At 56.0% G+C, this 17,064-nt stretch overlaps 1 protein-coding gene across 2 annotated transcripts in view; it reads left to right on the top strand.

Moving 5' to 3' along the window:
* IFT140 (intraflagellar transport 140) overlaps positions 1–17,064 on the top strand; it is a 99,596-nt gene that overhangs the window by 2,971 nt on the left and 79,561 nt on the right. For both annotated transcript variants that reach the window (XM_062180996.1, XM_062180997.1), the window contains exons 2-11: positions 684–861; positions 1,560–1,781; positions 7,959–8,080; positions 8,167–8,309; positions 9,266–9,441; positions 11,533–11,624; positions 12,036–12,142; positions 12,639–12,784; positions 13,685–13,888; positions 14,179–14,251. In XM_062180996.1, the coding sequence (XP_062036980.1) occupies positions 715–861; positions 1,560–1,781; positions 7,959–8,080; positions 8,167–8,309; positions 9,266–9,441; positions 11,533–11,624; positions 12,036–12,142; positions 12,639–12,784; positions 13,685–13,888; positions 14,179–14,251 (1,432 nt within the window). In that variant the 5' untranslated portion in view covers positions 684–714. The remainder of the gene's footprint in view (positions 1–683; positions 862–1,559; positions 1,782–7,958; positions 8,081–8,166; positions 8,310–9,265; positions 9,442–11,532; positions 11,625–12,035; positions 12,143–12,638; positions 12,785–13,684; positions 13,889–14,178; positions 14,252–17,064) is intronic.

Raw genomic sequence — 17,064 nt, 5'->3', positions numbered from 1 at the left:
TGCAGTTGCCTCCCAGACTGACCTGCGGTGGGCAGTCAGCCGTCTCACCTGAGCTTCTGCCTCTTCTGAAACAGGGTAGCACCTGTCTGTGTTCCAGGCCTGCAAGGAAGAGAGAGGTTGCTGAAGTTGGCAGCACATGCCTGGGGTGGGGTGGGGGGGCAGGTTAGAAGACAGTCTCCCCGGACTCTGTCTTGTGGACTCTAATGGAGCGACTCGCCCATCTGCCAGGACCTGGGGCGGGGGGAGGTTAGAAGACAGTCTCCTGTTTTATGCTCTACCAGAATTTGGGGACTTTTTTTCCCTACACAGGTACTCTCCAGTGGAGCGGTTTGCTTTTTGAAAATTTTGCTTCAGAGGCCACTGAGGAAAGATAAATTATCGTCATTATAATTGGAATAAAAATTACCAGGCATGGAGGGTGGGGTGTGGGGTGCGGGGCCTGCGTGCTGTGTGTTCTGTTTCTGTTGCACCCCATGACATCCCAGGCCCAGTCTCTTGTCTCTAGTTTGGTGTTTTCTCCTGGTTAGAGATGCATTCCACATGTCGTGGCCTGCACCGGTTCAGGGAGACATTGTTCAGCAGCCCAGGGTTGCAGGATGGTGGATCTGTGGTCTGTCGGTTCTGTGGCTATACAGCCTGGTGTGTGTTTAAAACCCCTGGACTCTGTGCTTTTGCCCATGCAGGTTTCGACTCTGACCAGGTGTGTGTCCCGTCATGGCCCTCTATTTTGACCACCAGATCGACGCCCGGGATGCAGCGGGGGCCCCTTCTCACATCAGCTGGCACCCCGTCCTCCCGTTCTTGGCAGTGGCTTACAAGAGCAGCACCTCAGGAGGCATCGTGGACACCTATCTGGAGCAGGTGGATCTGGCGGCTGTGGGTCTGCCCTCAGCAGCTTCTGCCTCTTGTATTTCATGGCTCTTTGGTCCTGTGTGTGCCTGTATGTGTATGTACCACACAGGTGTGTACACATGTGTGTGAGGGCTGGTCACACACGTGCAGGCATGTGTGTGAGGTCTAGTCATGTGTGTGTGTGGTCGAGTCACATGATCGTGTGAATGTGTGTGAGGTCTAGTCATGCATGTGTGTGAGGTCTGTGTGTACATGTGAGGTCTAGTCATGTGTGCGTGTACATGTGAGGTCTAGTGTGCGTGTGCACATGTGTGTGAGGTCTAGTCACATGTGTGAGGTCTAGTCACATGTGTGCACATGTGTGAGGTCTAGTCATGCACATGCATGTGTGTGAGGTCTAGTCACATGTGTGAGGTCTAGTCATGCACATGCATGTGTGTGAGGTCTAGTCACATGTGTGAGGTCTGGTCATGCACATGCATGTGTGTGAGGTCTAGTCACGTGTGCACATGTCTGAGGTCTAGTCATGCACATGCATGTGTGTGAGGTCTAGTCACATGTGTGCACGTGTGAGGTCATCATGGTGTGCCAGCATTACAGGCAGTGGCTCTTTCTGCTATGCCACGACATCAGCCCCAAGTAAAGAAGTCTTAAAAAAGTAGCTGCTACTACCTATAATACTGGATTTTATCTCTTGTCCCATGTAGGGTCAGCGTGTGCTTGATATACATATTGAGAGGCCATCCCAGGTCACTTTGCTGTGCTGGCACCCAACGCGGCTGATCCTGGCCATCGGCTGGGAGATGGGAGAAGTGACAGTGTTTAACCAGCAGGACAGGGAGCAGCACGCTGTGCCCATGATGCACACCTGTGCCATCACCGTCCTCAGCTGGAGCACCAGTGGGAGCTGCCTCGTGTCCGGGGACAAGGTGAGTGAACGGCTGGTGGCGAAGTCCCTGACTGAGCTCTGACAGGTGTCACAGGATTGACTGCCTTGGAGTGTGCGATTGCCAACTGTGGTTACAGAATTGATTTTATGTTGGAAACAAGACTTGGGGATGTCTTTCCCCACGGTGACCAGGTTGTGTCTGTGGTTCTGAAATGGAGCTCTGTCGAGAAGTTGCACTCAGACATTGGGAGACTGACTCCAGTTCTGTCCCTTTCACACCCTCAGGTCCCTCAGGTCTGTGAACATGCGTGCATCCTCCTTGCCAGGAGTCCCTAGCTCTGTCTGGCTCAGTCTTGACCAGCGCCCAGGGGACGTGTGATAGTGCCAGAGACAGCTTTTGTCATCGCAGCTTGGGGAGGAGTCTGCTGGCATCTCGTGGATGAGGGAGGCTGAGGGTGCTGTGCAGGAGAGGCCCCCGTGGCAGGGAGTGATCTGCCAGCTCGTTTGACCCACAGATTGCACGTGTGTCCCTGCATCGTAACCGTGGTGACACGCGTCCAAACCGCAGAGTTCACAGCTGTGCTCATCTGAAGTACAGCCCTGCCCAGCATGCGCTTTGCCACCCTCCAGACACGTGGCTGCTTAGCTTCTCTCCTGTCTTCAGACACACACAGATACATTATTTCTTTAACTGGTTTTTCTTTCCTTTTTAATTATTTGAGAGGCAGAGAGCAGTCCTGTGCACTGGTCCACTCCCCAAATGCCTGCAGCGGCCAGGTGTGGGCCCGGCCGAAGCTGCATATTCCGTGCTGTCATGGGAACCCAATTACTTGTGTCATCTGCACTGCCTCCCAGGCTGTGCATTGCCGGAGGCCAGAGGCAGGGTCCAGCAGTCTAACCCGGCCACTGCTTTGTGAGTCCCCTGCTCACATGGCACGGATCCTTGAGAGGAGCTGACGGAACGGTGTGAGGAGCCCCCGTCCTTTGCACAGCTCTTCCTGCCTCCTGCCCCCCGAATATGTTCTTCTGAGTAACTAGGATTTGTTGTGGCATTATGAGCCTTTTTTAACTTTATTTTTTAAAGAGTTGTTTATTTGAAAAGCAGAGTGATAGAGAGGAAGAGAGAGAGATCTTCCATCTGATCTTCCATCCTTTGGTCCGCTTCCTTCATGGCTGTTGTGGCCAAGCCAGGAGCCTGGAGCCCCATCGGGGCCTCCCCAGTGGTGGCGGGCCACGCGTTCTCGTCACCTGCTGCTTTTCCAGGTGCAGTGGCAGGGGCCGTGTTGGCAGTGGAGCTCCGGTGTGGGACGCCAGCATCACAAGCGCAGCCTGGCCTGCTGAGCACGGTTCCAGGCCCCCGCTGTGGCTCTCACTCCTGCGTACGTGGGCACCAGTCTCCTGGCTAGGACGTCCTGCTGCATGACCACAGCGCGGGGTCACCTCAGGAAGTGCAGGGCTGGTGCGGCACCGTTATCCCAGGGCGTGCTTCACAGCCATACACGCTCGAGTGTTGCATTCCACTTTCATTTCTGTTCAGTCCCTCTCTCTCTCTCTCTCTCTCTCTATCTCTCTCTATTTCATGATGTTGATATTTTGCGGAGTCTGCAGCTGGCAGCTTTGTAGAATGTCCCGCAGTTTAGATGTGTCTGTCTCCTCATGAGACGAGCAGATAAAGCGCTTGGTGGCCAGAGTGTCACAGAGGGCGTTGTCTGCCTGCTTGTTTTCCTGACTATTTTTTTAAAGATAGTGTAACACTACATGACACAGTACACACACAGCACAACACACACAACGCACATAACACAGCACAACATAGCACACACAACACAGCACATACAGCACACACACACAGCACATAGCACACAGTGCACACACACAGCACAATATACAACACAGCACAACATACACAGCACAGCACACATAGCACACACAGCACATAGCACACAAACCACACACACATAGCACACACAACACAGCACACAGACAGTTCACACAGCACACACACAACACACAGTACACACAGCACATCACACAAACATGGCACATACACAAAGCACATAGCACACACAGCACAGCACAGAAACACAGTACACACACACCGCACATAGCACAACAGTCTTTCCCCACAGGGGCACCAGAGGGTCAGATCTTGCTAGAGAAGCAGACTGGTTGAGCAGCCTCGTTGTTTGCGATTCTTTAGCTGTCGGCAGTGAGTGTTGCCGACAGAGTTTTTGTGCTGGTTTTCTGTCCATGTTTGCCTGTTTTTCTATCAAGTTCTCATGTTTGGGTGGTTTTTCTTATTTTCCATTCAGTTCCCACCTAATGACTTTTTGTGTCCCATATTCCCTGATCTTTCCCCCTCCCTGCTGTTGCGGTCTGCAGATTTGCCGTGGGGATATGGTAATGCCAGACCACTAGTCTCATCACTGTCATCTTGACCATATTAAGAGACAACTAACAAAATAGTTGACTAAGGCATGAAATGGAGCCCAGGTGTGAGCCAGCCACCCTCTGCGAGTTAGACTATTTAAGAGCAGAAACACTCGTCCTTCTAGGAAGATCCAAGGTTGTGCTGGGAGTGGTTGAAGAATGGGAAGAGAGGCCATCAAGAGTAGCCAGAAGACACTGCCCAGAGGCCCTGTCCTGGCACCCATGGAGCCAACCCAGAGCAGCTGAGGCCTCGTGACCCGGGGCCTTTGGGCATCCCACAGCTGGACGAGAGTGTGGCTGGCTTCGGGAGGACCTGCTCCTCCTCCATCCCTGAGTCTAAGCCAACTCGTGCTCAGTGCTCGCATCTGCGCCTTCAGCAGGGTTTGGGGTGTTCAGGCTCCAGAAACAGACGCTGGATGGGGTCACCCAGTAAGTGTCCACCAGAAGTCCCATCAGGAGTCCAGGAGTTTGTTACCTGCCCAGCCACCCGCCTCCTCAGAGGATTCTCCCACCCTGATCGTTGGCAAGCAGGTCAGTGAGGGGCTTGTGAGTGGTACATGTCAGAGTACCGGTGTGTGAGCGTCCTTGAAGTGGTGAGATCTAGAGCATTCTAGTGTCATGCTGGTCCCTGCCACCTTAGATCCTGCTCTTCCTGGCTCAGGGGACTTCTCTGGGCAGCTTTGCTGTAGGGTCTGACTGTATAAAAATGCATTGCATGGCCGGCACCGTGGCTTAACAGGCTAATCCTGTGGCGCCGGCACACCAGGTTCTAGTCCCGGTTGGGGCGCCGGATTCTGTCCCGGTTGCCCCTCTTCCAGGCCAGCTCTCTGCTGTGGCCCGGGAAGGCAGTGGAGGATGGCCCAAGTCCTTGGGCCCTGCACCCCATGGGAGACCAGGATAAGCACCTGGCTCCTGGCTTCAGATCAGCGAGATGCGCCGTCCGCAGCGGCCATTGGAGGGTGAACCAACGGCAAAAAGGAAGACCTTTCTCTCTGTCTCTCTCTCTCTCACTATCCACTCTGCCTATCAAAAAAAAAAAAAAAATGCATTGCATGAAGTGACGTGGAATCCACACACAGTGAGGACAGCCCCGCACCCACAGGCTCACCCTTGGGTGTGTTGAGAGGGGCAGAAGAGTAGGGCATGGAGAAGACACCGGGCAGAGGGGGCCGACAGCCCGTTTCCTCCCGAGTCTCAGCCTACGTGAAGCCCACCGTCCTGGCTCATCAGGCAGGAACCTGAGGGCAGGAGTCGTTGACTGGTTGCATCTTTGGCACCCCCTCCCCGCCAGTCAGTGGGGGTTTAGCTCCGACTCCCAGCATCCACGCCTGTCTTTGGCTTGGAACGAGGCGTGTGCGTCCCTCTGAGCGGAGACCACTGCCTCTGGCACAGACGCCCTCCTCGTGGCTATCCATCGCTCGCCTCCCTGCGCAGCAGCCTAGCGGTGCAGTCGGCCGTGTCTGGTGGCGCCCAGGGGACGGGCTTTGGTCCCCTGGCTTGGCCGTGCTGATGAAGCTCGCTCAAGTCACTGCTGGGGGGGGGGGGGGAGCCTGGCACAGGGCAAGGGGTCACCTTTGTTTTCTCTTTGTGGTTTTGCCTCACTATGGGGGCATTATTTTCAATTTTTTTGTTGGAAAAGGGATTATGAAACACAAGCATGCTTTTCTTCATACCCCCGACACTGCAGAGTGAACCATCCTGTCAACGTTGGTCGTGTGAGTGCCCGCGCTCGCCTTGCAAAGCCTCCCCTGGATGTCCGTTGTAGCTGAGCTCTTTAAAATCCTGTTGTAGAAATGGTGATACCCAGCGTGGGCGGTGTGCAGTCCCTGCCGCGGTGGGGGCAGGGAAGAGCCTGCAGCCTCGGAGAGCCTGGGCTTCACAGCACAGGAGCAGTGCCATGGACTTGGTCACAAGGCTGCCTGCCGCTGGCCGAGCCTCACCTGTCCCTCCCATCACAAAGCCCGGCTTCCTCAAGCCCTCTAGCCTTTGTGCTCTGGATCGGGGACACTGATGACCGTAGAACTGAGCACGCGTGGGAACCCGGCTTGCTGACTGATCCTCCCCTCCGGTAAAATGAACCACACTCCGCAGAGAAACGGCCGGCTCAGAGACTGGCAGTACAGCGAGACTGGAAACCTTCAGAGTGCCAGGAAGTGGGGGTGTGCTCGCGAACACCACCGCCCTCACGGTGGGCTTTCATCAGAGGGACCCAGGAGCCACCCGGAAAGCTCCCCGAGACCAAAGCCGGAGCCAGATAAATACAACGGTGTTGGACAGTCCGATGTAGATTAGTATCTCTAAGCCCACACGGGTACAAGTGTGTGATTGAATGAAAAGTCAGGGGTGGAGAAAAGACAAGCCTCTCGCTGAAGAACCCCACATCATTTGCATTCACCCCCCACCTGTGAGGAGGTGGCCCGACCCCTCCTCGCCCATGTGCTGCGCACAGCAGTGTCCTCCAGGCAGCACAGGACGTAACAGGCAGTGGAGACACCAAAGGCACGACCCGGCCAGGCCATCAGGGTCAGCAGCAGCAGGTCAGGGGGGCAGAGAGGACCCTCAACAGGACGTGAGGAGAAGGCGCTGCTCCTCCCCCCTCCTCTGCAGACCACAACCTACTCAGGTCACAGGGAAGTGTCAGACAAGCCCCAGCACAAGGGCAGCCCACACGTGCCCCAGCTCCCACACTGGGGTCTGAAAACTGTCCCAGCCCAGAGCAGACAGGATGACGACGTCTTGGGGGCCCCAGGCGGGGCCAGCAGGGAGAGCTGAGGGCCGGGGGCAGAAAGCATGGGCTATAGTCAGTAGTAATGTAATGTAACAGTGTTAGTTCATTAGTTCCAAGAAATGTGCTATCTGGGGGCCAGCATTGTGGCACAGCAGGTTAAGCTGCCACTTGCAACACTGGCATAACGAGATGAGACCACCAGTTCGGATCCTTACTGCACCACTTCCACTTCAGCTCCCTGTAATGCACCTGGGAAAGCAGTAGATGGTGGCCCAAGTGCTGGGGTTCCTGCCACCCACATGGAAGACCCAGGTGGAGCTCCAGTCTCCCGGCTTCAACCTGGCTCTTCCCCAGCTGTTGAAGCTCCTTGGGGAGTGAACCAGTGGATGCAAGATCTCTGTCTAAGGGGGGCGCCCTCTCTCTGCGCCTTTAAAATAAGTACATAAATTACATAAAAGGAGGGAAAAAGAAGAAATGAACCACACTAATGCATGATCTGGTAGAGGAAACTGGTGTTGTATCTGGGATACTCTACACTGTATTTGCAGTTTTTATGAAAATCCCAAGTTATTCTAAAATATAAAAATCCTAAAAACTGAACTCTGTTGGGAATACAGATGGGGAGAGAGTGTGCAGCAGGGTTCTGACTCTTTAAAGGCTTTGACTAGAACATTTGCGATTTTTGCTGTGCACATGTTGAAGTTTTGTAAGGACATTTGGTGCAGTGCTCAGTGTTGCGCTCGGGATATCACTCCCTGTATCTGAGTGCCTGGGTTTGGTTCCCAGCTCTTCTGAGTCCAGCTAGCACACATCCCAGGAAGCAGCACCGATGGCCCAGCTGCCTGCGTCCCTGTCACCCACGTGGGGGACCTGGGTATAGTGCCCAGCCCTGACTGTTGGCATTGAACAGTGAACCAGTGGACGACCAGTGTCTCTGTCTCTCTGCCTTTCAAATAAATAAAATAAATGAAGGAAAATAAATTGTCAGGAACATCCTGTGTCATACTGCACCTCCTGCCTGCACGTGTGTGCAGCACTGATGATGTTGGGTTTTTCCAGCTCGGGGTTCTGCTTTTGTGGAGGTTGGATCAGAGGGGTCGAGTCCAAGGTGCGCCTCTGCTGAAACACGAGTATGGAAAACACCTCACGCGCTGCATCTTCCAGCTTCCCCCTCCTGGCGAGTAAGCGTGGGGCTCCTGGGGGTGGTGGCGCCGGCCCCCTGGGGGCAGCGGAAGGGCCCCGACTGCAGTGCTGTGTTTACTTGCAGGGACCTGGTCCAGTTGGCCAAGGCGGCTGTGAGTGGCGATGAAAAAGCCCTGGACATGTTTAACTGGAGGAAAAGCGGCTTTGGAAACTCCCCGAAGACGGGCTCCCAAGAGGGGCTGTCGTTCTTCGTCAGTCTGACAGATGGTGCGGGTCTTGGCCTGCCTTTCGGGGAGGCAGAGGATCCTGGGGGTTCTGGTGGGGAGATGATGCTGCACAGAGCTGCTGCGGCTGCACACAGGCCGTCCTTGGGGGCAGCACCATCCAGCTTTGGCTGTGTCTGTGCTGCTTCTAAGGAGGGAGGACAGGGCTGCCCCGTGTCTGTGTTTGAGGGGCTCTTGCCCGGGAACTTCTTGTCAGTGGTCACTCTCTGGCTGCCAGGCCCAGCGGCCATTAGTGCAGAGGCTGGAAGGGTCTTTGTGATGCTCCCTGGGTTGTAAGTCTGGTACTCATCAAGCAGCCACTGTGTGCCAGGGCCTCCTGCCCATGGCTTCCCCCACTAGCCTGCCCTGTAACGTGCACTTGTTACAGCCTCTACGTGACCTTGGACTTCTTGGTTCACCTGGAATCCACCTTTGGGCGTCTGATGAGGAGCCTCACAGGGTGCTTCTGCAGGGCAGCACATGGGAACCAGAGACTCCTGAGAACTCCCAGGGCCCCTTCTACCAAGCTCTGATGCCCAGGAAGGAAGGGACGAGGCAGAAGGAGTGGCTGCTGGGGCCAGGGCTGGAGGAGAGGGGGCCGGGCAGGGGAGCTACCTGGCACCGCTGACTCTTAGAGCCAGGCAGAGGGGGCAGAGAGCGCCAGAAGCATGGTGGACAGCACAGCTGACTCTTAGAGCCAGGCAGAGGGGGCAGAGAGAGCCAGAAGCATGGCGGACGGCACAGCTGACTCTTAGAGCCAGGCAGAGGGGGGCAGAGAGCGCCAGAAGCATGGCGGACGGCACAGCTGACTCTTAGAGCCAGGCAGAGGGGGCAGAGAGCGCCAGAAGCGTGGCGGACAGCACAACAGTAACATAAATTCTTAGCATGAAGATGTTTTGTTTTGAAAGTGTCTTTGGTGGATAGAAACAGCTGCTTGGTGACACACGCTTGTGCTCCCAGGGACCGTGCACTACGTGGACAAGAAAGGCAAGACGGCATGCGTGGCATCCACAGATGGCTCCATCCAGACAATGTTCTACCTCGAGAAAAGAGAGGCACTGGTGGTGGTCACGGAGAACCTTCTGCTGTCCCTGTACACGGTGACACCTGCCGGTGAAGCAGAAGAAATGATGAAGGTAGTTGGGAGAATGGTCCTGGTAGCACCCGAGAGCCCTGCGTTGGCTGCCCTCTGTGGGAGTTAGCAAGACTGGAAAGGTGTTGGTCTAACATAGCCGTTCACCATCGGATGCTCAGCTCACGTGAGAACCAAGGAGGAGATGGCTGGTGTGGCCAGGCAGCCATGGGCAGCGGGAGACGCCTGTGCCCTCACCTTGCGACAGCTGTCCACCTTCACAGCAGGGGGAGGTGAGGTGGCGGCCGTCTGCAGCTGGAGGCATCAAGGAAGTCACTCGCTGTCCCTTGTAGGGTGTGGCCTGTTGGCAAGGTCTTGGCACAGTCTCCCATCTGCCTACACGTGCACGTTCTCCCCGAGGTGGGGTTGGGGCAGGCGTGGTGTTACAGGTGCCCATTGGAGAGCCATGTGGTGAGGTGGCTCCTGAAAGTGCCAGGTCCCTGAAGGTAACTCTCAGCGTCAGCCCTGGGCTGCGCCCAGAGAAGCGAGGCCTTCTGTGAAGACACAGCACCACACGCCCCACAGCAGCCGCCTTCCGGCCACCTGTGGCTCGCCAGGGACACTGCCATCCACTGCCCTCCTGTGGGCTTCTTTTCATTTACTTATTGATATTTTTTTAAATTGTTGTTTTAAAGATTTACTTATGGGCCGGCACCGCGGCTCACTAGGCTAATTCTCTGCCTGCGGCGCCAGCACCCCGGGTTCTAGTCCCGGTCGGGGCGCCGGATTCTGTCCCGGTTGCTCCTCTTCCAGGCCAGCTCTCTGCTGTGGCCCAGGAAGGCAGTGGAGGATGGCCCAAGTGCTTGGGCCCTGCACCCCATGGGAGACCAGGAGAAGCACCTGGCTCCCGGCTTTGCATCAGCATAGTGCACCGGCCGCGGCTGCCATTGGAGGGTGAACCAACGGCAAAGGAAGACCTTTCTCTCTCTCTCTCTCTCTCTCTCTGTCCACTCTGCCTGTCAAAAAAAAAAAAAAAAAAAGATTTACTTATTTGAAAGGCAGAGTTAGAAGATCTTCCATCTGCTGGTTCACTCCTCAATGGCCGCAGTGGCTGGAGGTGGGCCAGTCTGGACCCAGGGGCTTCTGGATCTCCCCTGTAGGTGCAGGGGCCCAAACACTCGGGCCCTCTTTCGCTGCTTTCCCAGGTGCACTAGCAGGGAGCTGGATCAGAAGTGGAGCAGCCGGGACATGAAGTGGCACCCATATGGGATGCCCGCACTGCGGTGGCTCTTCACCACTGTGTCATCACGCCAGCCCCTTGTTTGCACCACGGGAGTCCTTACTTCTTGGAAAACGCTCTAGTGGATCATAGCACTAGTCAGTTTTTGTGATTATTTGGTCACTCAGATCCCCTCGCCTCATCTGAAGAGTGGGCAGTAAGTCACAGGGACCTTGTTTCTCAGCTCAGGCTGCCCCAGACACGCCACAGGCCTGGCAGCATGAAGGCAGGTGTTTCCCACTCGCAGTCCTGGGCATTGGAGGCTCAGTGAGGGAGGTGCCAGCTCTTTGGTTCCTGGCTTGCAGACAGCCACCTGCTCGCTGCATCCTGGGAGAGAGGACCCAGAGGCCACAGCCTTGGCAGGCCAGGCCCCGCCACCCCCATGAGCTCACTTCACCTTGGTCACCTACTGAAGGCCCCATCTGTACTCACAGTCATAGTCACACTGGGGTGAGGACTGCAGTACATGAATTTGGGGGACACAGTCCAGCCCGTAGAGGCCAGCCTCAGCTGCCCAGCTACGCACTGGCTGGCAGGGCCACAGCAAGCTTGTTCTCTGCAAAACGGGTATGGTGAGGCCTGTAGGGACCGCTCCGGGCACACCACGCCTGGAGGGCGCGGGCCCGACCTAGGGAATCGCACCATGCCTGGAGGGCGCAGGCCCGACCTAGGGACCGCTCTGGGCACACCTCGCACTGGGTGGCTAGTGCTTAATGTGCAAGAGTCGCCGTTTGCTTCAGCCTATGCATCTCGGGTCTCTGTTGTCCACCCTTCCTGTCCTCCACTGGGGGAGTCTGCGATGTCGCCGAGGACCAAGTCCAGGAACAGAAGCCACAGCGAGAGCCACACGCTCCTCTTGGGTTTTCCCTTATCCAGGTGAAGCTGAGCGGGAAAACAGGTCACCGAGCAGACATCATCCTGATTGAGGACAGCCTCCTCGTGACGGCCCTGGGAGAGGCAGTCCTCAGGTGAGAGCAGCCTTCCCGGCATGTGGCCCTAGATAAAGCGTCCTCAGGAACAGGCTCCTCTGCGCTCAGTGAAATACGCCCATCAAGTCGGGCATGCCCAGTTAACCACACCAGGGGCCAACTGGAGAGGCCCCAGGAGTGCCCCCGCCTCCCTGTGTATCTGTGGAACTGCCTTGCCTGGTTATTTGAGCGTGGTACCCACTAAACGGGGCATTTGGTCTCCCCTGCCTCCAGCTCCTTTAGCCTGATGCTTAGGGCTGTGTGTTTCTGCGTGTCACCCATGTCACCACAAACAGGACTCTGGAGTCCAGAGAGCCAGGCCTCGTGCCCTGTTTCTAGCGTTTGTGCCACAGGTTCGGCAGAGTGGGAAGGCTCTCACACAGCCCCTCTCCTGCTGGCTTTCTTCCTCAGGTTCTGGGATTTAGGACGAGAAGAGAATTACGTGCTGAGTCTAGAGGAGTCATGTGGCTTTGAGAGAGGAGAGAACATAAACTGTGTCTGTTACTGCGCGGTCAAAGGTGAGGCAGCCTGGGAGGGGGCAGAGTGACCACAGGGACAGACGGCTGCTGGGAAGTCCGTGCTAGCCAGGGTCACTCGTTTAAGTAGCATGAGTGCGGTGTAGGCGAGCTAGGGACAGTAGAGCTTGGTTATCCTACATATGGCCGGAGGGTTAGGCCCACCGCATGATGGATTGACTGTGTCACCTTGACCTGCCCCTCCTGAAACCCCACAGTGTGGGGAGGGGGCGGTGTACATGCAGGTAGATTCATGACACAGAGGACAGGAGAGAGCCAGAGCCACGCTTGCTGGCTGCTCGGCAGTGCCCCTGCACTGGGAAAGCAGCCCAGAACACAGCAGGCGAGCTTGCCGGAGAAGACCGCGTGGCCAGCACACCACCTCCGCCAGCTGGGCTGCCGGTCGTGGGGCTGGGGCAGCGCTCGGGGAGGGAGCTGGTTGCCGTGGTTGCCGTGGTGCCTCTTCCCGCTCAGTGACTGCGCGTGTTGTCACCTCCAGGCCTTCTTGCAGCTGGCACCGACAGAGGGCGAGTGGCCATGTGGAAGAGGGTCCCAGGCCCGCTGAGCAGCCGCTGGGTGGACGGCAAAGACAGGTGGGCGCTGCAGTCGCCCGCTGAGCTGGAGGGAGCCATCAGACAAGTAGAGGTACAGCTCTGCGGCAGCGCTGCGCGTGCTTCACTTCTGCCACACGACGCGGAGGAGTGATGAGCGCTGAACCCGGGTTGAGCCATTATTCACCTTAGGATTGTCTAAAAAATGACAGTCGTGAACATGTTTAAGGGATGGGCGCTTGGCACAGCCATTAAAGATCTTGGGAGGGTGCCTGCCACCTACACGGAGACCTGGGTTAACTCCCAGCTCCCAGCTTTGGTCTGGGTTAGCCCTGACAGTGTTTGGGGAGTGAGCCAGTGGATGGGAGATCTCTGTCTCTACCTTTCAAGCAAATTAAATAAATAAATATATATTACAAACGTTTTGGAGACCTTTTGAATTTCAGAATTACAAATAAGGGATTGTAGACCTGTACTAATTCATTCCTATCTGCCACCTCTTTGTCTCTATTCCTAACTTTATCTAGGTATTAAAAATAGCTTTGTTAAGAAATAATTCACATACCAAATGGTCTTTTTTTTTTTTAATTTAAGTAGATTCTTTTTTTTTTTTTTATTTGAAAGGCAGAGTTACAGGCAGAGGCAGAGAGGTCTTCCATCCGCTGGTTCACTCCCCAGATGGCCCCATTGGCTAGAGCTGAGCTGATCAGGGGCCCAAGGACTTGGGCTGTGTCCCACTGCTTTCCCAGGCACATTAAACTGCCCATCCATTTTCAAACATAAGCACCCTTACACAGTGCTCAGAAAAGCGATTCCAGAAGCCCCAACCGGAGCTGATGCCGCCAGCACAGCTGCCAGCGTAGCCACGCCCCTTCTTAGATAAGCGGAAGAAAGGGCGCTGGGAATGGCGGGTGGGTCCTCGTGTTTGTGAACGCCCCTCCCCACACACCCTGCCGGCCTCTCCCCTCTGTTCTCATGTGACGTGGGTGCGTAGTGGGGCTCCAGGAAGAACCTTCTGGCGGTGAACCTCGTCAGCTCCGTGGTGATCCTCAAGGAGCAGGCTCTCTCGTCCCATTTCCACCAGCAAGTGGCCGCCGTGCAGATCTCCCCGAGCTCGCTCAGCGTGTCCTTCCTGTCCACGGGGGCAACACACAGCTTGCGCACAGACATGCACGTCAGTGGCGTGTTTGCCACCAAGGTGAGTGCTGGGGGCCCATGGGGTCTTCGGCATGCAGGTGGCAGGGACTGTGCTGAGCCACCCCCTCCCTGTCCTCTGCATTGTCATCTCCTGAGCCCCTGAGTGTTGTGTTCATAAAGAGTCACAACAACCCAGGGGCGTTTTGCAAAACTGGGAAGCTGCCTTAACCTCCACCTGCGAGGGACTGTGCGGCTGACACCAAAGGGGTGGACCTGCTTAGAGCACGGGACGGAGGGGTGCAGTGGGGTTCAAGTCCACATCCCGCCTCTCCTGACCATGGATTCTTCCAGGACGCTGTCGCCGTCTGGAACGGAAAGCAGGTGCTGATCTTCGAGCCTTCTGGAGCCGTGATGCGGAACGCAGGTGGAGTCTTCGCCCGCAGAGGGGCCACCTTGTATCCTGCTGTATTTGCTCTCCGCCTAATGAGAGGAGTGCTGGTCCCTTGAAATGGTCCCGAGTAGGCAGAACTTATGTCAGCTCTCACGCGTGAGCGTGGTGTCCAGAACCAGTGCTGCCAGGCCCAGGCCACAGAGCCCTCCTTGTCCCAGACTGCTGAGTGGCTCCGAAACGGGGCTTTGGGAGCAGCAGCAGCCACAGTGCTCCCTGAGCCTCCTTCCAGGAACAGGTCGCTTCCCACCCGCATGCTGGATGTTTCCAGACTGCAGGCAGCAGTGGGCCCCGCCTTTTATAGCTTTGCTTTTTTTTTTTTTTTTAAATTTTTATTTTATTTATTTGAAAGGCAGAGAAAGAGGTCTTCCATCCACTGGTTCACTCTCCAAATGGCTGCAATGGTGAGAGCTGGGCTGAGCCGAAGCCAGGAATTAGGAGTGTCTTCCCGGTCTCCCACACAGGTGCAGGGGCCCAAGGACTTGGGCCATCTTCTGTTTACTGAGGCCATGGCAGAGAGCTGGATCAGAAGTGGAGCAGGCGGGACTCGAAACGGCAATAGGCCCTGTCTTGAGTCAGGCCAGAGGCTGACGAGACGTCCCAGGGTGGGTTAGAGGCTAGCTCCCCAGTGTGTAACTCAGCTGCCTCTGACCCCGTCTCCAGTGCAAGTTTCCTGAGGCTTCTGTGACAAAGCACCACACGCTCAAGGCCTTCAAACCACGGAAACTTCTTGGCTCCACAGGCCCAGAGGCCCCATCAGCTTCCCTGGGCCAAAGTCCAGACGGCAGGCGGGCCACACGCCCTCTGCAGCCTCCAGGGGAGAACTGGCCCTTGCTCTGGCTTCCAGTGGTGCCCATGGTCCTTCCTGGTGGTCACAGACTCAGGTTGTTAGCTCTGTGGTCACAGTGCCCCATCTGAATGAAGTCTGCCTCCTCCTCACAGGGACGCGAGTGGCCTGGCTTTAGGACCTACTGCGTGTGAAAGACAACCAGGACAACCCTTCCAACTCGAGGCCCTGGCATCATTCCCCACGCCAGGCCACAGTCACAGCGCCGGGTCTGGTGCCTGATCTCGATCTCTGGGACATTGCTGAGTGCAGTGTGGTAGCCATCAGTGCTGTCCCTCCACACCAGTGCTACTTCACCCATCCTGGCCTTGGGCTCTTCTTTTTTTTACAACTTTTTATTATTTTCACTTTATTAAAACGGCAGAAAGACAGATCCCCCGTCCACTGTATTACCTCCCAAATGCCCACAGCAGCCAGGGGCACAGGCTGGCTCTCCCAAATGAGACAGGGCCACTGGAGCCGTCACTGCTGCCTCACAGGCTGCACGTTCGGAGGAGGCCGGGATCAGAAGTAGAGCAGGACACTGACCCAAGGACTCCCCTGTGAGTTTAGGCCTCCCAAGCAGTGTCTTGCATCAAATACCAGCCCCAGCCTTAGGCTCTCTTGCTCTCTTTTTAAAGATTTATTTATTTATTTGAAAGAGTTATAAAGAGAGGGAGGGACGGAGAGAAAAGTCTTCCATCTGCTGGTTCACTCCCCAAACAGCTCCAGCCAGGCTGGGCCAGGCCAAAGCCAGGAGCCCAGAGCTGCTTCTGTGTCTCCTTCATGAGTGCAGGGGCCTAAGCACTTAGGCCATCTTCTGCTTTCCCAGGAGCATTCGCAGGAGGTGGACCAGAAGTGGAGCAGCCAGGACTTGAACCAGTACCCATATGGGATGTCAGCGTTGTAGGCAGAGGCTTAGTCTGCTACACCACAGCACCGGCCCCTCAGGCTCTCTTAATCCACAGGAGGATTTGTCATCACGCCGTGATGAGTGGCTGCCCCCTTGCTTGCTGGCCACCTCTGGGCTGCCTGCACTGGTTGCCGCTGTCTCCCTCACATCGTTCCCATGGTCTTTTCTTTTCCTGACATCTTGTTGCCTCCAGCTGTCTTTTTTTTTTTTTTATAAACTTTTTATTTATTTATTTGAGAGGTAGAGTTACAGACAGTGAGAGGGAGAGACAGAGAGAAAGTCTTCCTTCCGTTGGTTCACTCCCCAAATGGCCACAATGACCAGGGCTGTGCCAATCCAAAGCCAGGAGCTTCTTCCCAGGCTTCCACATGGGTGTAGGGGCCCAAGCACTTGGGCCATCTTCTGCTGCTTTCCCAGGCGACAGCAGAGAGCTGGATTGGAGGAGGAGCAGTCAGGACTAGAACCAGTGCCCATATGGGATGCTGGCGCCGCAGGCGGAGGATTAGCCCACTGTGCCACATGCCGGCCCCGCCTCCAGCTGTCTTGTAGCAGTTTCCCCACTCTGCCCTGTGCTGCCCTGGCCCCTTCCTCGTGTACTGTTAGGAGGACTGAGTTCCACCCCACACCTACCGCCCACCGATACCAGGGCAGCAGAGACAGATGTCAGCTGTGCAACACTGTCCCCTCCCTGGTGGAAGCCTTTAGAGGCTGAAAGCAGCCCACACGACGGGGCAGCAGACACCTGCATAGGTGATGTTGGAGGTGTGGTGCTGCTGGAAGCCCAGCACGGAGTCCCTCGCCTGCCCGACGCAGACGACACGAAGCTGTCATGAGGCCTGCGAGGGGTTTGTGTGACAGCGCCACTTTTCTTCCTTCAAATTCAGTATCCCTTCCTTCCTTTTATTATCTTAGAGATGCAGAGGGATCTTTTTTGGTTCACTCCCAAAAAGCCTGCAATGGCCAGGGCTGGGCTGTCTGAAGCCAGGTTCTCCCACATGGGTGGCAGGGACCCTAGTACTTGGGCCGTCACCTGCTGCCTCTGAGGGTGTG

This window comes from Lepus europaeus, chromosome 21 (assembly GCF_033115175.1).
Source record: "Lepus europaeus isolate LE1 chromosome 21, mLepTim1.pri, whole genome shotgun sequence".
Classification (NCBI taxonomy): Eukaryota; Metazoa; Chordata; class Mammalia; order Lagomorpha; family Leporidae; genus Lepus; species Lepus europaeus.
This window is presented reverse-complemented; position numbering and strand designations above follow the sequence as displayed.